Source organism: Nicotiana tabacum, chromosome 16, assembly GCF_000715075.1.
Source record: "Nicotiana tabacum cultivar K326 chromosome 16, ASM71507v2, whole genome shotgun sequence".
Taxonomy (NCBI): Eukaryota; Viridiplantae; Streptophyta; class Magnoliopsida; order Solanales; family Solanaceae; genus Nicotiana; species Nicotiana tabacum.
The window spans coordinates 658,832-685,067 of record NC_134095.1 but is presented as its reverse complement, the minus strand read 5'-3'; the positions used below and the strand labels follow the sequence as shown (position 1 = coordinate 685,067).

Sequence of the window (26,236 nt, the reverse complement as noted above, 5' to 3'; positions counted from 1 at the left end):
ATCTGAAGACATACGAGTTGAAAACAAAGAAAGACAGTGAAAGAAGAGAACCTATGAAGGAAAAGAACCTGGTGCTTAAGGCTAAAAGTAGTGATTCAAGTGATGAAGATAGTGACATGGCCTATCTTACTAAGAGATTTCAAAAGATGGTTCGAAGAAATGGTGGTATACCAAAGTGGGATAGTTCAAGTAAAACAAGGAACAATGGTCTCTGTCACAGATGTGGAAAGTCAGGGCATTTTATCAAAGACTGCCCACTAGCGAAACAGGAGCAGTTGACAAAGCAGGAAAAAGGAACCTGATTCTAGATAAAAGATTCAATCGAAAAAATGCTCCAGACAATATCGTTAAGCAGGCTCTTGCTGCTTGGGGAGACTCCTCAAGTGAATCCAAAAGGAAATTAGATGCAGAAAATAATTCCATGATGGCAGTGGAAACTGAAACAATGAAGTACAATTCACTGTTCGCGCTGATGGCTCAGTCAGATGATGATGATGAAGAAGATGTAGATGATGAGGTAAATTTCAAGGACGTTCAGAGAAATCTGAAATCCTATTCTTCTAAGAAGCTAAGGTCTTTATCTAATGTCTTAATTGATGCCTATTATAGCCTTGTAAATGATAAGAAGATCCTTACCATAGAACTAGGAGAGCCCAAACAATCTAGAGATGATCTAGTGGTCTGTGTAGTAGACTTAAAAGAGACCATAGCTAATCTTGAACAAGAGAAGGAAGCCTTGAATGAAAGAATAACTAGTGTGTAAAATGAGAGAGATGATCTGATGGTAGTAGTTGTTGATCTAAAGGAAATAATAGAAGGCCTTAACAATGTGAAAAACACCTTAGAAGAAAAAGTTTCATCTACTGAAGAGGAAATGGATGACCTGTTAGTACTATGCACTGATCTAGAGGAAACCATTGAGGGACTCAATAGAGAACATAGGAATGTAAGTCTTGGGAAAGGGAAGGAAGTAGCTAGTGAGACGCACATCATGCTTGAAAAGGAGTTAACTGTTGTAAAAACTAGTCTCTACAGTGAACTTGGGAGGAATCAGCAACTCCAAGCTGAGTTGGAGAAAGTAAGAAATGATCTTGAGAAATCTCTGAAGCGGACCTGGTCCTCAGATGTTGTCACTGCCATGTATCTCAACAATAGTGGGAACAAGCAGGGCATCGGGTTCCAAAAGGAGAAAATGCCCTACAACCCGCACAACAAGTATGTCACTATACCTGATAACTAGCTATGTACCCACTGTGGGAACAATGGGCATTTTAAAGAAAATTGCCAGGCCAGGGTTCAGTCTGCTTAGAAAAACAAAGTGTTTACTGATAGAGTGACTACTAACAAAGGACCAGGTACCACTCGCAAAAAAGCGGATGCTACCTGCATGGACTAGACAATCCATCATTCATCCTTTTTATAATAACAAGGGACCCAAACTAGTTTGGGTTCCTAAATCTAACCCTTGATGTGCATGAGCAGGGAACAGTGAGAGGAAGCAGACTGCGATGGACTATGGACAGTGGATGCTTAAAGCATGCAGCTGAAAACATCATGAATCTCTTCTCACTGAAAGCCCTACATGAAGGGAATGTATCCTTGAGAAGGCAGTAAAGGGTACATTCTCAGTGAATGAAAAGGTAGAGAGGTTCTTTCAGCACTCAAGTAGGAACGAGCTCTATGTGAATGGCCTAAAAAGTGCAGTCACCAATCTGATGACTTGCCAAGTGGTCTCAGTGGACAAAGGAAACAAGAACATCCACTTTGACTAATTATGAATCTCCACAAGCTAGTGGTATGAGATGAGTGAAGTCGTAACCATGGTATGAAGGATTGGTATATGCAAACTTCTCACCTCCGAATAAATTAACTCAGCCGGACCTGGTCCTTGATCTGCCAAACTCAAGTGTCACTTGGACATGAGTTCACAAAATGAAGGAGGAGGGGGAGAATGGATCACGCATAATTTCTCAACACCAAGGACTCCACAGCAAAATGGTGTAGCTGAGAAAGAACGGAACTGAAAATGCTGCATGGACAATGCTCATCGCCTATGGAATTGCCAAGAAATTCTAGGCAAAAGCAGTGAATATTGTCCTATACCTTGAGAACAAGTGTCGGACCAGGTCCCTCTTGAATTAAAATTCACTAGGAGCTGCCAAATGGAAGAAAATTCCTTGTTCTTGACAATAGGAAGGATCATCTTGGGAAGCTCAATGCAAAAAGACGAGCGAAAGAATCTTTCTAGGGTACAATCCACAAAACATGGCCACAAAGTCTTCAACAAAGGGCACACTAAATGGTAGAAGATGCTCATGGGGTATTCAACAAGACACTTTCCCCTGCCAAGAAAGAGACCATGATGATCAATATGATGAACCAACCCTGTCTTAGGGAAATATTTGAGGCTTCAAATAGGGAGGATGATAAAGTGAGTAAGATGAAGGAGATTGGTGAAAGACAACACAACATCATCCTCTACGTCTCACAAAGAACCTGGTGCATTAACTACTACCAATGAAGCTGAGGGAAGAGTAAAGATGCAGCTTATGGCACTGAACAAGCAGCAGAACACAAATTGTAGGGAAATCAAATTAACCTCCACATCTCCCTCTTCAATCAAACTTCTGTCTCAAATTGTAAAACCAAAGGCTCCCGTAACCAGTCAATCACTCTCTTTTACTCTAGAGCTAGATAAGTATGTTTTATTATGGAAAAGAAAAGCACTTCTAGAACAGTTCACTTATCATGATTTATGCCTCATCTTCTGGGATACAAGGAAGCAAAACAAAGTGGCCTCATCAACAACTGGAGAGGAATTTCAAAAGCAAGAGGATCAAGCACATTGAAGGGTGAGATAATCTTCTAAGGGTCAATATGAAGAAGGGATTGATCAGTGGAAAGCATTTCAGAATAGAAGACCAAACTCCAGAAATCTGCATCAAAGCCTCAAGTAGAGAATATTCTGGATAAATCAAGGTGAAGATAGGGTGACAAAAGTCTAATAAAGAACCTGATCCTCCATCTGCTGGCTGTTTAAGACACCTTCAAGTAAAGGTAGCTAAAGTATTTTCTGACCAAACCTAACTCATATCAATACCATTGTAGGTAAACACGCATGACGATTATAGAAGCTAAAGGTACAGTTATGAACTATGAAAGAGGAGCTGCTAAAATCTTGTTCAAAAGATTGCTCTGGTATTAGGTTCCCGTATCTTATGTTAGTAGTAATGTGCTTAATTCTGTATGCCCTCTCTAAACAAAAAAAAATTGTAACTCAACTGCTACATCATCCGACTTTTCAACGTCTGCGTGTCATGTCTTGTCTTTCAAATCCCTTCATCCCCTCTACACGGTAACACTTCCCCACAAACCTACCGCTATTTTTAGAACTATTCAGAACCTGTTTCGCTCTCTACTCATCATTACCCCTTCTTCCAATAAAACATTTTTTTTCTCTCACGGCAAAGTCATGAACCTTCATCTCCTTTGTATAGCTAGGATCTTCTCCTCGTCTCTTTCCCTCTCTTTCTTTCTACTCGTCTACCAAGTACTCATCTAATGGCGATCGAACAATCATCTCATTCTCCCACCATTGATATTGCTCCCACTTCGTTATTATCCTTGAAATCATCTCCAGCGCGTCACTATTCCATGCCTTCTACCACCTTACCCACTCCTGGATCCTCCTCCACTCCTACAGTTTTTCCATTTCTGATAAATTTTGTTTACCATTATGTTGAGAATCCTATGTCTAGTCAATTATACGATCTCATCAAAGACCACACATGAGGTTTTACTCCTCAAGTGTCAGAAGCCCCTAAGGATGATCCTGACCAGTATTTGAACTCCTCTATGTTGGACTCAGTGAATCTCAAAGAGTCATCTGAAAAGGAAGTAGCTCATAACACTATGGCTATAGCTACTGAGAGTCTGATGAATGAAGGAACATATCTATCGTCTGAGTACTAGGAGGAGATGTAATAACCACATCACTCCTCGAGTTCTTGGCTCATGAGATATTCTCAGAAAAGCCTTCTGATGAACCTGATTCGCATCCATGAACTCACTCCTGCACCTCCTGTTCACTCCAAGCTTTTAGAGTCTTCCTCCAAATCACCCACTACCAGGTCACTATAGCAAGAGAGTTTTGAATCCTCATTGCAGAAAAGCAAGAGGAGTGTCAAGACAAGGAAAAAGAGGAAAATGAATCCAAAGGATTTCATCAAGAGTGTGTCAGTAAACCGGATAGTCAAAGATGCTACTAGGGAACCTGGTTCCTTAGTACAACAATCTATGACAGTTGAGGAAACTGTTGAGGAACAGAAAGGGTCATCTGTGAAGTACAGTAGCAAGTCTAAACGGAGTCAAACTGAGTTAGCCATGTCTGAGGACAATACTGTGGGGATAGCAAGCTGGAAAGGAAAGTCTGCCAAAGGGCCTAGCAAATGAAAAAGGGAAACTGTTAAAGAACCTGGTTCAATAAGGTCCATGACCTGTGGTGGTGGTCTTTGGCAGCAGAGATTAAGAACTCAAAATGTATTGTGGGATCGTACATTTGATCCATCAATTTCGGAGATGGCAGACATGAGACAAATTCTGGAGATTGTAGATTTTCAACAATGGGAACACTTGTTTGAAGGGAGCATGCCTCCGGTGTATGAAGGTACAGTACAAACTTTCTACGCATCTCCTTTCACTGTTGAGAGGGATCACATTTGTGCGCTCGTAAACGGAGTAGACATTGTACTCGACGCTTCAACACTGGGAAAGGTTCTGAATTCCGTGTGAAGGTATGTCCTCAGTTAAGTGTATGTATGAAAGAGCAAGCTATCCAACAGGGGGAACATGTGCATAAGAAGGTATTGCTTCCTAAGTACCAGCTTCTTTTTGAACTGGTCAATAAAGTACTCTTACCCCACTCTGAGAGGCGCTCTAGTGCTACAAAATCAGATATGGTCCTAATGGAAGCGCTTGATGAGTTTATCCCAATTAATTTTCCATCAATCATGACAGATCATATGCAGAAGGTGGCAAATTTTAAGGGTGGAAATCATAGGTTACCTTATGGCTTTCTCCTCACTCAGGTGTTCAGATTTTATAAGGTTCCCTTGGGGAATCCTAGAGTGGGCACATGCAAGCAGACCTTCTCTAAGCCTACTCTAGAAGAATGTGAATGTATAGAAAGAGCTGGTGGAAGTATCTCGATCATTTATCAGCTGATCAACGCTCAAAATGTAGCATCTAAGGAAATAAGACGACTGAGGCTCGAAATGCCATACTGGAAACTTAGCTCAGTCAAGCAACTAAAGGACTTGATTCTGTAAGTGAGAAGGTTGTACGACTGACAAAGGAAAATAAGAGACTTTGGGATCAATTACTTGAAGAACAACTGTCTGCAAATGCTAGACTAGACCTGGTTCTCAAAACCACTATTGTCTCTTCCTCCAAGCCTCCTTCTTTTAGTGTCCCCTAGGATCCTCTTTGTGTCAAGCTATTTTTGCTCCAACATCCTGTGGCTGCTGTTTTACTTTTGTTTGCTTGTTTTTGTGATGGCATGTTGAACTTAACCATTACTACTTCTGACTTACTCAGTCCAATGTAAACATTAATAAAACAGCTCCCCTTTTGTTGCTTGTACAATATTGTGTTCTTATGGCTTCTCTTTTCTATCATGTCGTGTGCACATATGTGGCATGACTGGCTGTGTTAGACTTCTTTATGCTTATTACATGCTTGTGATCTTCTTAATACCTATTTTTTTAATGATGCCAAAAGGGGGAAAGAAGTGTGTAGGTGAGAGTGAGGGGTAGGTGAGGATTAAGGGGGAACTATCAAGCGATCAAGGGAAAATCACAAAGAGGGGGAGATCCAAGATTAAGGGGGAACTTCGTATAGTTCTATTATCCCATCTGGTTATTTCTGCTCTAAACAAATACTGACCATGCCTAAGTTTGTCATCATCAAAATGAGGGAAATTGATGGATTTTCAATGTCTTAGCTTTATGCTTCTTATGTTTTGATGATCTAACAAACTTGTCGTGAAGAACTAGATAGAAAACCTGGCCCACAAGATATACATTTCATATGAACTGGTCGAAGTCTGAAAATCACCAAATGAATGAATGACCACAGGGAGGAACACAATAGGGAGCTGATGGCATGGTCCCTTAGAGTTCTCCAACACAAGCAGAAGTCAGTGACTGTACACAATCAATATAAAGAGGAACACAATAGGGACCTGCTCCCTTAGGGTTCTCTGACAGAAGTACAAGTCAAGTACACAGCTGGAACATAGCAGAAGAAAGTGACCATCTAGCAACTATCACAGAAGAGGAACACAACTAGGACCTGGTCCGTTGGTGTGTCCTGACAGAAGGACAAAGTCCACTATCCAGCTGGAACACAACTGCCCAGAAGTGGCTGTGCAGATAGTGCAGCAGTCACTTCTCATTGGGAAGAAGCGTACACCAAGAGTTGACATCACTATCCATTGTGCTATCTTTTGTAATAAAACAACCTGGTACAAGACACACCATTCTTTGTGCATTCAGTGATATTCTCTCAAGAAACAAAAGTATTTATCCGGCATTAAAAGTCACTGGTGTGTCAAGAACAAGAAGACAACTTCACTAAGGATAAATTTCTAAATGAGTTTATGTACATCCGTAGTTGAGTTGTAATCTTGTTATTTGTTAGCGTTGTCTTAGGAACAAACCAAATTCGTAAACTTCTGAGTTTATGTTGTGACTAGGATAGTCATAAGTTTAAATCCTTTGTAACTAGGAGAGTTATAAAGTGGCTTGTGGTGGTTGCATCACAAGTTAGTTTGAAGTCTTTGCAATAGGGTTTTTGCAAAGTCGCTTGTAATAGGAAAATTGCAAGTTAGTTGAGTTAAAAGCTTACAAGAGTAGGTCGTGGTTTTTTTATCCCCTTGTGTGCGATTTTTCCACGTAGAAAATCTCTTGCCTTCTTTATATCCAGTCTTTACTGCATTCTACGCATCATCTCATATAGGACTATGTATTCTATAGTTTGGTGGACTCATATAAACTAACAAAGAAGTCACTGAATGTTGCATCTGTTCTTACTTTTATATTTCTTGTCATTTGAATATTTTTCATTTGAGGTCATAAGTTTAATTTTGGCAAGCTGGCTTTTACAGTTTTCTGCTTTGGTCAATTTGGAACTACTGATCGTACTTGACAGAAATCACCTCCCAAACTATTACTTTTCCACCAAACGATTCATCGATGTCCAATATATCTCTAAAATTCTGAGGGATTGTTTCGATCATATGACCTTAGCCAAAAGCTCTTCATTCCATATTATCACTTTTGCTTTCCTTATAAATTTAGCATTATTGTCTACTTTGATATATTTGTGATGATTATTTTAATTTTTTGAAAAGGTATATCAAATCTAAAGTGAGTTGTATGACCTCATAATAAAATCGTTGCTGGTACACCAGTTGTTCTTATTACTAACAATATCATGACTCTTGATATGACATTTGCAAGTAATGCATGACATAAGAATATTATTTCGATTCCGCCGGAGGCATCTGCAAAGGATAATCCCGCTATACCAGAGACGACTTTTTATAATATAGTCTTGAAAGCTTATTCTTGTTCAGGATTTAGCTTTGATTGTGCTTCCTCAAACACTTTATGACCTTCTTAATATTATACTAATCTTTTTTAGTTTATGATCTATTTTTTTTAATCTCTAACACTCTTTTTATGAAAATTATGTATCCTAAGATTTTTTTAACTTAAAAAATAATTTTACTCATATGATGAATTTAAAAAATAATTTAGTTGAATTTTCTTACTAAATAATTAATTGAAAGATTAGATTATTGGTTTTAACATAAACTATAATTTATTTTCTGCTGATTTGGATTCTTAATATTAGTTCATCTCATGTTTGAATATTTAACCGTAATTATAATTTACCGACCATAAATTTTATTTTCAAAGAGTAAAAAGATCGATGTGACATTCCACTTTTAGATCTTTATGTTTGCAAAATCATTGTTGGTATTGGCTCTTACCAACCTTTTTCTTTCTTTTCTCACACATTATATTCTTAAAAATCTGCTTAGTTGTTATTTAATAATTGGGTATATTTTTTTATAATACATGAAAAATTAATAATAAAAAAATATTATTTGAGTAGGAAAGCAGTTCAAATATAATATATTATCGTGGAGATTTTTTTCTCAATTTCAATGCTTTATGCAGTCTGTTTAGTATTACTTTTATTTTTTCTTGGTATTGAATAATATAGAGTGGTAATATATTACCAATATGGAGGATTCTTCTGAAATTGATTTTATTATACCTTTCTACATATTTCTAATAAGAATTCAATAGACAATGTTGTATTAATTTTAAAATCTTAAATATTAAGTAAATCAACATAGAAGTCATTGTAGTTCAAAAATATAAGTTATTACAACTATGTCCTTTCCTTATGAGTTCTCCGGTTTAATATTTTAAGTCTACTTTGGTCTATCAATATTATATTCGTACTTTTATAATAATATGTGCTCTCCAGTTTTTAAATAGATTTGGACAATATAATACGTTGTCAAATTAAATTACTAATTGGAATTTTTTAAGAAGTATATCCTAAAAGTATAGGATTACTTGGCTAAAAATATGTCTATATCCTGAAAGTAATTATACTAAAAGAAAATCTAATATGCTCCTAATGGTATTAGGTTTACATGCTAACATGTAGTATTATTTATCTATGCCCGAAAATAATTATAATAATAGGATTCCTAAAGGTAATCATGTAGGATTCCTAACGTGTAGTATTATGTCCTAAAACTAATAGGATTGCAAGGCTAATGTCTAGAATTTCGATTATGTCATTTTATTGTGAGTTATTATGCTTAATATTAAAATGTTATTTTTGTAATCCAACATTTTATTCATTCATTGTTTACTTTTTCTATATATATATAATACATAAATTATGTATATATTATACCTTCATCGGCTATTTTTAGTTTAAGCAGTTGAGTGGGCAGCTATTTTGGTTAATTATTCAAAATTAAAATTTAACTTATGCTAAAAGTACCAACTTCAAATTAATCGAGTAATATATAAAGTTTTCCGTATCAAGATAGATCCCACTGCCCGGTGCCGTGTCCCAAATCCAAAACAAAGAAAAACAACGTATCCAGCGAAAATCTGCAGTCTTTCCCTCTGCTTCAAAGTCTTATTAAACACACACGCACACACAGAGAACGCAGCCATCAAAACGTTGCATAGCAGTGCAAGGGGTACTTTGTAAAAATACTTGTTCTTCTTCCAACCGACCAAAAATTGGGCACCAGTAACGCAGTAATAATCGAATAATTCTAAGGGTGTGGTTGACGAATGGATATTGATCCCCGACAATACGAAAACATTGTAAGTTAATTTTCTCTTACTCAGCTAATTTCAGAACAAAGTTGGTGCCTTTTCATGTTATATTATCGGTCAAATTTTTAGTTATTTGATAAACACCATCGTAGACCATTTTGTTCAATCTTTTGAATCTGTAATTTGTTAATAATTGACTTCAACAGTTCTTTTTGATAATTGACTACTTGTATATGTGACATTGTGGTTTTATGCATATATGGGGTTGTTTAGCTTTTTTATTCATATAATTTTTTGCTTATTATGGAAATTAGGGAAACCTTGTTGTCTTTTACTCGTTCCTTAATCATATTTTGGTTTTGGAGGATCAATTTGACCAATTGTTGAAGTCATCTAAGGCATGGGTATTGTGTTTGTTGAAATCAGAGATTGAGTTTATGTAAAAAGAAAACACTAGGTGATTTCTTCCTATATGCCTAAGCTTTGGTGGGCCTGTTACTAAGTAACTATACTGGTGGGAGGTAATAAGTACTTGGTGGAATAGTCGAGGTGCGTGTAAGCGGGTCCAGACACTACCATCATAAAAAAAGATTACACAAAAAGTAAATTACAAGTTGCAACCTTTATCCAATTTCAAAATAATGAGCTACTATTATACTTATAGCGGTAAGCATATATCATAACATTCTGTAAAAAACGTATATCCCTATTGTTTTGTATGACTATTTGAAATTGAGAAGTGAGTAAAGGGAAAGTATAATATGTACCAGTCCACGTGTTTGGTATTATGATGTTTGAGGATGCTAAAAGAGGACAAGATAGACCTAAAACACGAGGTGTTGTCTCAGGAGACCTATAGTCTCTCGTAACCAATGTAGACTTACTTAAGAATAGAATGGGATCGAATGATATATAGACGATATTAGTTAGGATTAAGAATTATTGTTGTTACACTTACATTAGGTCTGGTATTCACTAGGAGTGTTGTTTGTATGTTAGTATTGGGATAAGTGGGAGATTTAAAGAGCTTGTTGGTTTAGAGGACCTCTAGTTCACCCTTAAAGAAAAATGATTAGTATTAGCAATGGAATGTGCTCAATCTGAATGAGGATTGACTGGTTTGGGACATGGCCAACTCCAATTGGTTTGGGATTGAATAATAGTTAGTTGATTGATAAAGTTTTAGTGGGTGTTTGGACATAAGAATTGTAAAATTAGTAGGCGATCACAACACCTTTCGGGTGTGGCATGTGGAGGAGCATCGTGAAGAATTGGGAAGCCTTCAATGGCAACATCACTTACAAGGTGAGAGATGGAAGGAGAATCAGCTTTTGGAATCATAGGGGGGTGTGGAGAGGATACTCTGAGGGTCTCTTTTCCCCACGTCTTCAGAGTTTCAAACTAGAAGGAATTGACGGTTCAACAAATTTGCAAGGACCATGATGGGGGGGAGGGTTAGTATGGGACCTCTCATTTAGAAGGAACATGCAAGACTGGGAGATTGCGGAGCTCCAAGATTTGTTGCCACTGCTATATGGGCAAGACATGCCCCAGTCATCTTGTGATTCTTGGAGATGGGGGTTGCTTGACGATGATTTTTTCATCGTAAAGTCCTTTTACCAGAGTATGTTAGTGACAGAGGAGACTACTTTTCCATACTCCTCGATCTGGATTCTTAAGGCGCCCACGAAGGTGTGCTTTTTTGCATAGCTAGCGGCGAGAGGAGTGATCTTGACTGCTGAAAATCTGCGAAAGAGAAGAATTACACTTGTTAGTTGGCGCTACATGTATAAAAGCTCAGGGGAATAAGTTGATCATCTTTTGTTTCATTGCCCTGTGTCCTGGGGTTTGTGGAGGGAAATCCTGAATCTTTTTGGTGTTCAATGGGTGATGCCAAGCACTGTAAAGGAAATGTTATATAGCTGGGCCGGTTTCCGTAGAAGAAGAAAGCAAAAGGCGTGGAAGCTCGCCCCATTAGCTCTCATGTGGATAGTTTGGGGGGAGAGAAATATGAGAGTTTTTGAGGGGATTGAGTCTCCTTTTTCACATCTTAAGAATAGTATTTTATCTTTGATCGCTTTTTGGTGCACTCATATAGCCCCTACTTGTATAGAAGATTGGGCGTCATTTGTAGAGAATCATGTTATGACGTAAATTCTCTACTTTTTGGTATACTTCTTGTATACGGGAATTTTCTCCTTTTTGATTATACAATTTACCTTATTAAAAATAAATTCCAAAAAAAAAAGTGAAATTTTTTTCAAGTGAAAATGATATTTGAAAATTAGAGTTGTGTTTGGACATGAATATAATTTTGGGTTGTTTTTGAAGTTTCATGAGTGATCTGAGTGAAAATTTTGAAAAACAACTAATTGGAGTTTTTCAAATTTTCGAAAAATTCCAAAATTCATCTTCAAGTGAAAATTGAAACATTTATGGCCAAACACTGATTTCGAAAAAAAGTGATTTTTTTTAAAAAAAAATCGTAAACATTCTTATGTCCAAATGGGCTCTTAAAAAGTTGACTTTAAGATCAATATTAAGAAAATTTTGAAAATAACCTATTGCCGGAGAAGTTTGTTCTTGTTTGTGGACTCTCTTTCATTGTTCTGTCTTGGAAAACTTTCAAAAATTAAAGATGTATGATTTAGATGAATCTTGTAGCATGTCTAACTTTTAGTTTTTGCTGGTGTGCTTCGTCAATAGGCTGTCAATGATGGTGATGTTCACAACATTGTCATGTCATACCTTGAGCATAATTGCTTCACAGACACGTTGGAATCATTTACTGCCTCCACTGGCATGAAGCAGACTGCAAATCATCTGGAGGATATGGTGAAGAGAAAAAGTAAGTGATAGTTTTCATCAGGCTCAGATTGCTTCTTGAAGCTTGTTTATTCTCATTCTTTTCATTGTGTTACAGGTAATGGCATTAACATTTCCGTAAGCCCATATAGTATTGGTTTGCTTCTGAGCATTGATAAAAGTTTTCCTTGATAATTAAACCCCCCTTTTTTTTCCTAATGAGCATTTTTTATTTGAGAAATAGCCTTGTTTGTAATAGCTTGCTTCATTTTGATGCCCATGCTGCTTTTCTGTTGATTTTCCATCCCTACTGTCTTTTGTGCATATCATACTCATTTTGATATGTCGAATGACTGTAAACTTGGGGCGCAAATTTTACTTCATTGTTATTCTCCAATGTTTGACGATTGAATGTGTAACACAATAATTGAAGGTGTTAAAAGGGGATGAGATAGACCTAAAATAACATAGAAGGAAGCTGCCTCAAAAGAACTACAATCTCTAAAGTCCATGCTGGCTTAGCAAAAGAGAGAACTTATTAGAAGAAAAATATCCAAATAGGTAATATTAGCTAGTCGGGAATAAGGTTTGGTCATTGTTGGTACGTATGGTAAGTCTAGTATGTACCAGGTATATTTTCACCTTGGTTAAAGAAGGATGTGTCAATATCAGGATAAGCGCGAGATTTAGAGGATATTTGATTTTAGAGAAGCCCTAATTATGAAATGAGCCCTAATGAGCAGAATGAATGTTTAGAACTCAGATAACCAACCCAACTTGCTTGGGGATTGAGACGTAGTGTTGTTGTATTCACATTCAATGCATAGGAACAGCAGATGGTTTTACCTATTTCAATAAAGTGAGGCAGATTTGAAAATGTTAACAAGATGCTGTTTTATTTCCTTTTTTCCTTTTCCTCTTTATAATTCAGTTTATCCAGTCCGTGGTAAGCATTGGCATGCTGTAAGATGAAGTTGTTTGGATTCTGGCGTTCCACTTATTAATTTTAGTCTTTTAGACGTGTTTGATTGATAGTCCTAACCATAGAGTTATCTCCAGGAATTTATCATTTGGCACTAGAGGGGAATGTACTGAAGGCCATTGAACTTACAGAGCAGCTCGCTCCTGACTTATTGGAAAAAAATAAGGATCTGCATTTTGATCTCTTGAGCCTTCATTTTGTTGGACTCGTCTGCTCAAGAAAATGGTGAGCACGGTAGGCCAATGGCTTCTTTGGAAGAGATGAACTTACATTGTTTAACAATTTTTTTACTATCTTCATGTGGCAGCACAGAAGCTCTGGAATTTGCACAGACGAAGTTGGCTCCTTTTGGAAAGGTGCAGAAATATGTTGAAAAACTTGAAGTACGTTTCTTCCCTAGCGAATCTCTCAGATATTCTCTTATAACTACCTCGAACTTGTCTAACTATTGGAATTTTGTGGCAGGACTTCATGGCTTTATTAGCTTACAATGAGCCAGAAAAGTCACCCATGTTTCATCTATTAAGCTTGGAGTACAGGCAGCAAGTTTCTGATAGTTTGAATAGAGCAATACTTGGTGTGTTTTAACGGGACTTTCTTGGTGTTATGATTTCTTATGACTACTTTCTCTCCTCTCACTCATTTTCTATGTCATGATGCTGGCAGCAAATTCCAACCTCCCCAGCTATTCTGCAGTTGAAAGGTTGATACAGCAGACAACTGTTGTAAGACAATGCTTAAGTCAAGAATCCAGTAAGGTTTGATCTTAGAACTTTATTTCGTGATCTGTTGCTTAGCATTCTGCGGACGGGGAGTATAGAGGAGTGAAAATGAGTGTTAAAAAGCGAAAGTTTTGATATAGCTCAGATGATCCATTCCTGGCGCAACCCCATTCTCTCTCTCTCTCTCTCTCTCTCCCCCCCCCCCCTTTTTTTTTTCCTCTTCTTTAGGTTCATTTGGCTTCTCATTAGTTGGAACCTCCAATTATCTTGGTAGAAATTTGATTTTTTTTTTCTCGTCTCATTACACTTCTCGGTCAGTCTTTGTTCGCCGTGCCTTCTCTTCTGGTTACACCATTTCTTTGTGAATGCCCACTTTGTTCTTGGTCGTGCTACTTCCGCTAAATCATTTTTTTCCACAAGGACTATCTATTTGCTCCAAACTGCTACACTTGAAAATTTAGCAGTTCCAAGATTCCTGATGTCTGATTGAGTTGGTATACTAACTTTTGATGACCGTCATGTATGCAGGAAGGGCATCCACCATTTTCTTTGAAAGACTTTATGAAGAGCTAGGTGAGCCAATTTAGGAACATGTTTCCACTACTCACAGGAGCAATTACTGCATCTTGAATTCCACTGGCAGCTGGATTCGCATTGTCTGCTTTCGGAAAGCAAAAAATGGAATGGCTGATCATGGATTCTGTGACGTTTTTAAGACCTCACGAGTCAGCCTCAGGGCAACTGTGAGACATTAAGTTTTACTGAATACCACGATACCAGTTGTAGCGATTTGTTTATACTTAAAAATGTCATAAACGAATGCGTTAGTCAAATGCTCTGTTTACATGAAAATTCTTATGCACTCGACATTAGAAGAAGATTAGATCTGGGAGAAAATGTTCTAAAAAGATGGTGATGTAAATAATTGACCTGTAAGTGGATTTTCTTAAATTTAAGAAAAAATTAAAAGAAGATAAATAGAGTTTTTCCCCAGCTGGATAGGATATAAGGTTACACACTCTATCATAGAACTTGAGCCAACCAAAACAAGCTGTTTCTAACTCTTGACCATCAAATAATCACAAGAAGATCCACATTGTGGCTAACTGGTGGTTTGCTGTCTCCACGACTTTCCATTTTTTCGTGCTGCTCCTCAAGGTTTCATCTCTTTTCTCTTTTTTGGAGAAGATTTTACTCAACATTATTGAGTTCATTATGCGAATGATTTCTCAATTATTTGAAATTATTTAGTAAAGTTATATTTTATTTGCTTATAACAAAAATCAGTTAATTATTTTTAAAGCGCTCAAACGATCGCTCAACTATTTCCATAGCACTCAAAACTTTCGGTGGCAAAATACATATATAAATTTTTCCATAGAACTCTATAAATTTTTAATGCTTTTTAAATAACATTATTCTTCTCATTTTTACTCTTTATTATGGATTTACGTATAGAATAAATAAATTTTTATTTATGAAGCATAAAAAAAAAAAATCATGCATATATGATGGAACAAAATAATTGAGCAAAGTTTTCAAGCATATATAATATATATTATAAATATTATTTTTTACATGGATACATCCTTTAAAAGCTTTTATCTTCTTTCTCTCTCTATTGTATAAATAAATTTTTGAGTTTTTTGTAAGTTTTGTTGTTATTATCAAGATTATACAAACGAATTATTCTAATTAAAATATTTTATCGTGCTCACTTATTTTATTCATCAATTTCAGTTACTTAAACTCTTATTTTGTAATTAAAATATAAATTTTAATATAATAATTTTAAAAAATTACTTATCGCAATAAGGTACACGCGCAACATGCACATGTTAAAGACTAGTTATATAGCAATATACATAGAAGGGTGAAGGGATTGGGTTAGTTTCAGTAGCATTTCACATATTAGGCCGAATTTTAGCTGCATTAATCCTAAACAATATTTTCTTACGGAAATTACAATCTATATTTATTTTTTTATTTTTTAAATTAGTGAGTAGTTGCGGAAAGGAAAAAAAAAGCAGAAGTTGTTATAAATATATTATATTATGGATGTTCATTTAGTACTCCGTTGTAAATAAGCTTCCTGAAGAAGTTTATTCATATGGGACTCCACCGTAAATATGTTTATCTATTTAGTACCCTATTGGAAATAAGCTTCCTGAAGAAGCTTATCACTTCGGTACCCAGTTATGGATAAACATTACCCCCGGTAGAAGATTATCCATACCGGGTATAATAAGCTTATCCTTTCAGTACCTAGTTATGGATAAACATTACCCCCGGTAGAAGATTATTCATATCGGGTATAATAAGCTTATCCTTTCAGTACTCCGTTATGGATAAACATTGCTCTCAATAGAAGATTATCCATATCTGGTATAGTAGCAGCTTACACGACAGTTTCCTTTCTTCTATAAATAGAAGAGATTTCAGTTCCTTATGTACATCAGTTTGAATTCGAATAATATAACATTTTCTCTCTATACTTGTCTTTACTTTACAGTCTTTATTTTATAACACGTTATCAGCACGAGACTTTGACATCTCGAGCAAATACTTTGAAAGTATTAGAGGTAAGAACTTTCTTTTTCTAAAAAATGTCAAATCTTTCTAAACTTGAATTTGTAGCCCTGGATATATCGGGCAAAAGCTACATGTCTTGGGTGCTTGATGCTGAAATTCATCTTGATGCGATGGATCTGGCAGACACCATCAAGGATAAAAATCATGCATCGAACCAAGACCGTGCCAAAGCAATGATATTCCTACGTCATCACCTTGATGAGGGCCTGAAAATGGAATATCTCACTATTAAAGATCCAGTCATACTGTGAAATAATTTGAAAGATAGATATGACCACCTGAAGATGGTCGTTCTTCCACAGGCACGTTATGATTGGACTCATCTAAGGCTACAAGATTTTAAATCTATCAGTGAGTATAATTCTGCTATGTTCAGAATTATTTCCCAATTGAAATTATGTGGTGATAATATTACTGATCATGATATGTTGGAGAAAATTTTCACCACTTTTCATACCTCGAATATGCTCCTGCAGCAGCAATATCGAGAGATGGAATATTAAAAGTATTCTGAACTTATCTCACATCTTCTTATAGCAGAGCAACATAATGGGCTATTAATGAAAAATCATGAAAGCCGACCTATTAGTTCTTGTCCATTCCCTGAAGTGAATGAGACGAACGTCCACCAAGCCAAACGTGGGAGAGGTCGTGGCCCCAATCGTGGTCATGGCCGTGGTCTGGGAAGAAACCCCAATCATGGTAATAATAATGCACCAAAGAAGCTTCCTCACCACCAGCAGTGGAAAAGGAAGGAACAAAAGCATGAAGCGGTGCAAGCGCCAAATGCATGCTATAGATGTGGAGGAAAAGGGCACTGGTCACATACCTGTCGTACGCCAAAACACCTGGTTGAGCTTTATCAAGCCTCCCTGAAGAAGACAGAGAAGAATGCTGAAGCAAATTTTATTTCTGAAGATAATTTAGACTTCATGCATTTGGATGTAGCTGATTACTTTGCACTCCCAGAAGGAGAAACAAGTCATGTAATCGGTAGTGAATCTGTAGAAATGTAAATATTTTAATTTTTGTTGTTTGTAATAGATAGTATGGCTATGTAATTGTTATACATAAATAAAAGTTATGCTTTGATAATGATGTTTACTATAATATATTTTATTTATGTTATTTTGAAGAATATGGATAACCCTCAAATTATGTTTGGATCAAAGACAAAAATCATGAAGATATTTGTGTTATTGATAGTGGAACAACTCATGCCATATTCAGCGATCAGAAATACTTTTCTTATTTTCATAAGGAAAAAGCAAATGTTTCAATAATTTCTGGTAATATAAGTTTGATTGAAGGCCCTGGAAGAGCCATAATATTTCTGTCTAAGGGAACAAAACTTATTATAGACAATGCATTGTTCTCCTCCAAGTCCCGAAGAAACTTGTTGAGTTTTATAGATATCCGCCGAAATGGGTATCATGTTGAGACAATAGATGAAATGAACAGGGAATATCTTTGTATTACAAAGAATATTTCTGGCCAGAAATGCATTGTAGAAAAGTTACCAACTTTATCTTCTGGCTTATACTATTCAAAAATTAGTACAATTGAAGCACACTCTATCGTAAACCAGAAGTTTACGGATTCAAATACTTTTGTGCTTTGGCATGGCTGTTTGGGCCATCCCGGATCAATAATGATGAGACGAATTACTGAAAATTCGAGTGGGCATCCATTAAAGATCTTGAAGATTCTTACAAATGACGAATTTTCTTATGATGCTTGTTATCAAGGAAAAATGATCACTAGACCATCACCAATGAAGGTTGGTATTGAATCCCCTGCCTTTTTAGAGCGTATACATGGGGATATATGTGGACCTATTCACCCACCAAGTGGATTGTTTAGATATTTTATGGTCCTAATAGATGCATCTTCAAGATGGTCTCATGTGTGCCTACTATCATCTCGCAACCTGGCGTTTGCAAAGCTATTAGCCCAAATAATTCGATTAAGGGCACAATTCCCAGATTATCCTATAAAGGCTATTCGCCTTGATAATGCTGGAGAATTCTCATCTCAAGCTTTTGATGATTATTGTCTATCCGTTGGGATAAAAGTTGAACATCCTGTAGCTTATGTTCATACTCAAAATGTCCTTGCAGAGTCATTTATTAAACGCCTGCAATTGATAGCAAGACCACTACTTATGAAAACAAAATTGCCCACTACTGCTTGGGGCCATGCTATCTTGCATGAAGCATCACTTATCCGTCTCAGACCGACACATTATAATAAATATTCTCCGTCACAATTAGTTTTTGGTCATGAACCAAATATTACCCATCTACGAATTTTCGGATGTGCTGTATATGTGCCAGTAGCACCACCACAACGTAGTAAGATGGGACCACAAAGAAGGATAGGAATATATGTTGGGTTTGAATCACCCTCTATTATTCGCTATCTTGAACCATTGACAGGAGATTTATTTACTGCTCGATTTGCAGATTGTCGGTTTGATGAAACAAATTTTCCACAATTAGAGGGAGAGAAAAAGGAAATCAAAAGAGAAATTGTGTGGAAAATTTCATCATTATCTCACTTTGATCCCCGTAACCCTATATGTAATCAGGAGGTCCAGAAGATCATCCATTTACAGAATATAGCAAATCAAATGCCAAACCCATTTACTGATTTGAAAAGAATAACTAAGTCACATATCCCAGCAGAGAATGTGCCTATCCGAATTGATGTCCCAGTAGAACCATCTACTAGCATGAGAGCTAGTGAACCTAAAGCACGCCTGAAGCGAGGTAGGCCTTTGGGTTCTAAGGATCGAAATCCTCGAAAAAGAAAATCGACAAATGATCAAAACGATACTATGAAGGGATCTCCTGAAGAGACCCAAAATCTGATTAGTTTTGATATTCCTGAAGAAATCAATGAACTCGAAGCTCATGTGAGTGAGGAACTTCTAATAAGTTCGATCGGTGATGGGATTAATTTAAATCGATCTGAAATAGTGGTGGATAATATTTTTGCATATAATGTTGCACTTAATATTATGCAAGATAGTGAGGATCTTGAACCTCTATCTGTCGAAGAATGTCGACAAAGATCTGATTGGCCAAAATGGCAAGAGGCAATTCAATCGGAATTGAAGTCACTTTCTAAAAGAGAGGTCTTTGGACCAGTAGTCCAAACACCTGCTGGTATAAAACCAGTTGGTCATAAATGGATTTTTGTGCAAAAAAAGAATGATAAAAATGAAGTTGAAAGATACAAAGCTCGCCTTGTTGCACAAGGATTCTCACAACGACCCGGAGTCGATTTTGATGAAACATATTCACCTGTTATGGATGCTATAACATTTCGATATCTCATCAGTTTAGCACTACATGAAAAGCTTGAAATACATCTAATATATGTAGTTACAGCTTATCTGTATGGTTCACTTGATAATGAAATTTATATGAAAATCCCTGAAGGATTTAAAATGCCTGAAGCAAAATATCAGGAAATGTATTCAATCAGATTACAAAGATCTTTGTACGGTTTAAAGCAATCTGGGCGCATGTGGTATAATCGCCTTAGTGAATATTTGCTGAAAGAAGGTTACATAAATGATGTTATTTGTCCATGTATTTTTATAAAGAAAATGACATCAGAATTTGTTATACTTGTTGTTTATGTTGATGACATAAATCTTGTTGGAACTCCAGAAGAGCTCCAAAAGGCAATTGAATATCTTAAGAAAGAATTTGAGATGAAAGATCTTGGAAAGACAAAACTTTGTCTTGGTCTGCAAATTGAACATTTAGTATAAGGGATCTTTATCCATTAATCTGCCTAAATAGAAAGGGTCTTAAAACGCTTTTACATGGACAAAGCGCACCCATTGAGTACACCAATGGTTGTTCGATCACTTGAAGTGAATAAGGATTTGTTCCGACCTCCAGAAGAGGACGAGGAACTTCTTGGTCCCGAAGTACCCTATCTCAGTGCAATTGGTGCACTAATGTATCTTGCTAATGCTACAAGGCCTGACATAGCATTTTTTGTTAATTTACTAGCAAGATATAGTTCTTCTCCTACACGGAGACATTGGAACGGGATTAAGCATATATTGCGATATTTAAAGGGAACTCTTGATATGGGTTTGTTTTATGCTAACAAAGATAGTGCAGACCTTGTTGGTTATGCAGATGCAGGTTATTTATCTGATCTCCATAAAACTCGATCTCAAACCGGCTACGTATTTACATATGGAGGTACTGTCATATCATGGCGCTCCACAAAGCAATCTATTGTTGCTACTTATTTAAATCACGCTGAGATAATATATATTCATGAAGCAAGTAGGGAATATGTATGGTTGAGATCAATAATTCATTTTATTCGAGAAAAATGTGGTTTGGAATGTGAGAAAAGACCCACAATTGTATACGAAGACAATGTTGCATGCATAGCCCAATTAAAGGGAGAATTTATAAAAGGAGATAGAACGAAGCACATTTCACCAAAATTATTCTACACATACGATCTTCAGAAAATTGGTGACATTGATGTGCAACAAGTCTGTTCAAGTGATAATCCAGCAGATTTATTCACTAAATCTTTGTCAACTTCAACTTTTGAGAAGATGGTATACAAGATTGGAATGCGGAGACTCAAATATTTGAAACAAGGTTTTCATCAGGGGAGTAAAATACGCGATGCACTCTTTTTCCCTTACTAAGGTTTTTTCCCATGGGGTTTTCCTTATAAGGTTTTTAATGAGGCACCTAGCAATGCGTCTTACTAAATATGTGTACTCTTTTTCCTTCACTGGAATTTTTTCCCACGTGGTTTTTCCTAGTAAGGTTTTAATGAGACACATTATCTTTTAATGAACATCCAAGGAGGAATGTTATAAATATATTATATTACGGATGTTCATTTAGTACTCCGTTGTAAATAAGCTTCCTGAAGAAGCTTATCCATATGGGACTCCACCGTAAATATGTTTATCTATTTAGTACTCTATTGGAAATAAGCTTCCTGAATAAGCTTATCACTTTGGTACCCAGTTATGGATAAACATTACCCCCGGTAGAAGATTATCCATACCGGGTATAATAAGCTTATCCTTTCAGTACCCAGTTATGGATAAACATTACCCCGGTAGAAGATTATCAATATCAGGTATAATAAACTTATCCTTTCAGTACTCCATTATGGATAAACATTGCTCTCAGTAGAAGATTATCCATATCTGGTATAGTAGCAGCTTACACAACATCTTCCTTTCTTCTTTAAATAGAAGAGATTTCAGTTCCTTATGTACATCAGTTTGAATTCGAATAATATAACATTTTCTCTCTATACTTGTCTTTACTTTACAGTCTTTATTTTATAACACGTTATCAGCACGAGACTCTGACATCTCGAGCAAATACTTTGAAAGTATTAGAGGTAAGAACTTTCTTTTCCTAAATAATGTCAAATCTTTATAAACTTGAATTTGTAGCCCTGGATATATCGGGCAAAAGCTACATGTCTTGGGTGCTTGATGCTGAAATTCATCTTGATGTGATGGGTCTGGCAGACACCATCAAGGATAAAAATCAGGCATCAAACCAAGACCGTGCCAAAGCAATGATATTCCTACGCCATCACCTTGATGAGGGCCTGAAAATGGAATATCTCACTATTAAAGATCCAGTCATACTGTGGAATAATTTGAAAGATAGATATGACCACCTGAAGATGGTCGTTCTTCCACAGGCACGTTATGATTGGACTCATCTAAGGCTACAAGATTTTAAATCCATCAGTGAGTTTTATTCTGCTATGTTCAGAATTATTTCCCTATTGAAATTATGTGGTGATAATATTACTGATCATGATATGTTGGAGAAAACTTTCACCCCTTTTCATGCCTCGAATATGCTCCTGCAGCAGCAATATCGAGAGATGAGATTTAAAAAGTATTTTGAACTTATCTCACATCTTCTTATAGCAGAGCAACATAATGGGCTATTAATGAAAAATTATGAAAGTCGACCTATTGGTTCTTGTCCATTCCCTGAAGTGAATGAGACGAACTTCCACCAAGCTAAACGTGGAAGAGGTCGTGGCCCCAATCGTGGTCATGGCCGTGGTCGGGGAAGAAACCCCAATCATGGTAATAATAATGAACCAAAGAAGCCTCCTCACCACCAGCACTGGAAAAGGAAGGAACAAAACCATGAAGCGGTGCAAGCGCCAAATGCAGGAAATACATGCTATAGATATGGAGGAAAAGGGCACTGGTCACGTACCTGTCGTACGCCAAAGCACCTGGTTGAGCTTTATCAAGCCTCCCTGAAGAAGATAGAGAAAAATGCTGAAGCAAATTTTATTTCTGAAGATAATTTAGACTTCATGCATTTGGATGTAGCTGATTACTTTGCACTCCCAGAAGGAGAAACAAGTCATGTAATCGGTAGTGAATCTGTAGAAATGTAAATATTTTAATTTTTGTTGTTTGTAATAGATAGTATGGTTATGTAATTGTTGTACATAAATAAAAGTTATGCTTTGATAATGATGTTTACTATAATATATTTTATTTATGTTATTTTGAAGAATATGGATAACCCTCAAATTATGTTTGGATCAAAGACAAATCATGAAGATATTTGTGTTATTGATAGTGGAACAACTCATGCCATATTCAGCGATCAAAAATACTTTTCTTATTTGCATAAGGAAAAAGCAAATGTTTCAACAATTTTTGGTAATATAAGTTTGATTGAAGGCTCTGGAAGAGCCATAATATTTCTGTCTAAGGGAACAAAACTTATTATAGACAATGCATTGTTCTCCTCCAAGTCCCGAAGAAACTTGTTGAGTTTTATAGATATCCGCCGAAATGGGTATCATGTTGAGACAATAGATGAAATGAACAGGGAATATCTTTGTATTACAAAGAATATTTCTGGCCAGAAATGCATTGTAGAAAAGTTACCAACTTTATCTTCTGGCTTATACTATTCAAAAATTAGTACAATTGAAGCACACTCTATCATAAACCAGAAGTTTACGGATTCTAATACTTTTGTGCTTTGGCATGGCCGTTTGAGCCATCCCGGATCAATAATGATGAGACGAATTACTGAAAATTCGAGTGGGCATCCATTAAAGATCTTGAAGATTCTTACAAATGACGAATTTTCTTGTGATGCTTGTTATCAAGGAAAAATGATCACTAGACTATCACCAATGAAGGTTGATATTGAATCCCCTGCCTTTTTAGAGAGTATACATGGGGATATATGTGGACCTATTCACCCACCAAGTGGATTGTTTAGATATTTTATGGTGCTAATAGATGCATCTAAAGATGGTCTCATGTGTGCCTACTATCATCTCGCAACCTGGCATTTGCAAAGCTATTAGCCCAAATGGTGGCCCATGCAAGTCACAATTCCCAGATTATCCTATAAAGGCTATTCCCCTTGATAATGCTGGAGAATTCTCGTTTCAAGCTTTTGATAATTATTGTCTATCCGTTGGGATAAAAGTTGAACAACCTGTAGCTTATGTTCATACTCAAAATGGCCTTGCAGAGTCATTTATTAAATGTCTACAATTGATAGCATGACCACTACTTATGAAAACAAAATTGCCCACTACTGCTTGAGGCCATGCTATCTTGCATGCAGCATCACTTATCTGTCTCAGACCGACACATTATAATAAATATTCTCCGTCACAATTAATTTTTGGTCATGAACCAAATATTACCCATCTACGAATTTTTGGATGTGCTGTATATATGCCAGTAGCACCACCACAACGTAGTAAGATGGGACCACAAAGAAGGATAGGAATATATGTTGGGTTTGAATCACCCTCTATTATTCACTATCTTGAACCATTGACAGGAGATTTATTTACTGCTCGATTTGCAGATTGTCGGTTTGATGAAACAAATTTTTCACAATTAGGGGGAGAGAAAAAGGAAATCAAAAGAGAAATTGTGTGGAAAATTTCATCATTATCTCACTTTGATCCCCGTAACCCTATATGTAATCAGGAGGTCCAGAAGATCATCCATTTACAGAATATAGCAAATCAAATGCTAGACGCATTTACTGATTTGAAAAGGATAACTAAGTCACATATCCCAGCTGAGAATGTGCCTATCCGAATTGATGTCCCAGTAGAACCATCTACTAGCATGAGAGCTAGTGAACCTAAAGCACGCCTGAAGCGTGGTAGGCCTTTGGGTTCTAAGGATCGAAATCCTCGAAAAAGAAAATCGACAAATGATCAAAACGATACTATGAAGGGATCTCCTGAAGAGACCCAAAATCTGATTAGTTTTGATATTCCTGAAGAAATCAATGAACTCGAAGCTCATGTGAGTGAGGAACTATTAATAAGTTCGATCGGTGATGGGATTAACTTAAATCGATCTGAAATAGTGGTGGATAATATTTTTGCATATAATGTTGCACTTAATATTATGCAAGATAGTGAGGATCTTGAACCTCGATCTGTCGAAGAATGTCGACAAAGATCTGATTGGCCAAAATGGCAAGAGGCAATTCAATCGGAATTGAAGTCACTTGCTAAAAGAGAGGTCTTTGGACCAGTAGTCCAAACACTTGCTGGTATAAAACCAGTTGGTCATAAATGGGTTTTTGTGCGAAAAAGGAATGATAAAAATAAAGTTGAAAGATACAAAGCTCGCCTTGTTGCACAAGGATTCTCACAACGACCCGGAGTCGATTTTGATGAAACATATTCACCTGTTATGGATACCATAACATTTCGATATCTCATCAATTTAGCACTACATGAAAAGCTTGAAATACATCTAATAGATGTAGTTACAGCTTATCTGTACGGTTCACTTGATAATGAAATTTATCCCTGAAGGATTTCAAAAGCTTGAAGCAAAATATCAGGAAATGTATTCAATCAGATTACAAAGATCTTTGTACGGTTTAAAGCAATCTGGGCGCATGTGGTATAATCGCCTTAGTGAATATTTGCTGAAAGAAGGTTACATAAATGATGTTATTTGTCCATGTATTTTTATAAAGAAAATGACATCAGAATTTGTTATACTTGTTGTTTATGTTGATGACATAAATCTTGTTGGAACTCCAGAAGAGCTCCAAAAGGCAATTGAATATCTTAAGAAAAAATTTGAGATGAAAGATCTTGGAAAGACAAAACTTTGTCTTGGTCTGCAAATTGAACATTTAGTAGACATGATCTTTATCCATCAATCTGCCTATACAGAAAGGGTCTTAAAACGCTTTTACATGGACAAAGCGCACCCATTGAGTACACCAATGGTTGTTCGATCACTTGAAGTGAATAAGGATTTGTTCCAACCTCCAGAAGAGGACGAGGAATTCCTTGGTCCCGAAGTACCCTATCTCAGTACAATTGGTGCACTAATGTATCTTGCTAATGCTACAAGGCTTGACATAGCATTTTCTGTTAATTTACTAGCAAGATATAGTTCTTCTCCTACACGGAGACATTGGAACGGGATTAAGCATATATTGCGATATTTAAAGGGAACTCTATGGGTTTGTTTTATGCTAACAAAGATAGTGCAGACCTTGTTGGTTATGCAAATGCCGGTTATTTATCTGATCCCCATAAAGCTCGATCTCAAACCGGCTACGTATTTACATATGGAGGTACTGTCATATCATGGCGCTCCACAAAGCAATCTATTGTTGCTACTTCTTCAAATCACGCTGAGATAATAGCTATTCATGAAGCAAGTAGGGAATGCGTATGGTTGA

The 26,236-nt window shown here is 36.5% G+C and overlaps 1 protein-coding gene across 2 annotated transcripts; it reads left to right on the top strand.

Moving 5' to 3' along the window:
- The first annotated feature begins 9,143 nt into the window (after nt 1-9,143).
- LOC107817488 (uncharacterized) lies at nt 9,144-14,756 on the top strand. 2 transcript variants are annotated; one of them, XM_016643327.2, is made up of 7 exons: nt 9,144-9,428; nt 12,087-12,228; nt 13,245-13,392; nt 13,475-13,550; nt 13,633-13,744; nt 13,834-13,920; nt 14,418-14,756. In XM_016643327.2, exons 1-7 carry the CDS (start codon nt 9,396-9,398, stop codon nt 14,474-14,476), a joined length of 657 nt encoding a protein of 218 aa, XP_016498813.1. In that variant the 5' UTR covers nt 9,144-9,395; the 3' UTR covers nt 14,477-14,756. The 2 variants fall into 2 exon arrangements, with proteins under 2 accessions (XP_016498813.1, XP_016498814.1); XM_016643328.2 differs by having other exon boundaries at nt 13,834-13,925.
- Nucleotides 14,757-26,236: the final 11,480 nt, after the last annotated feature.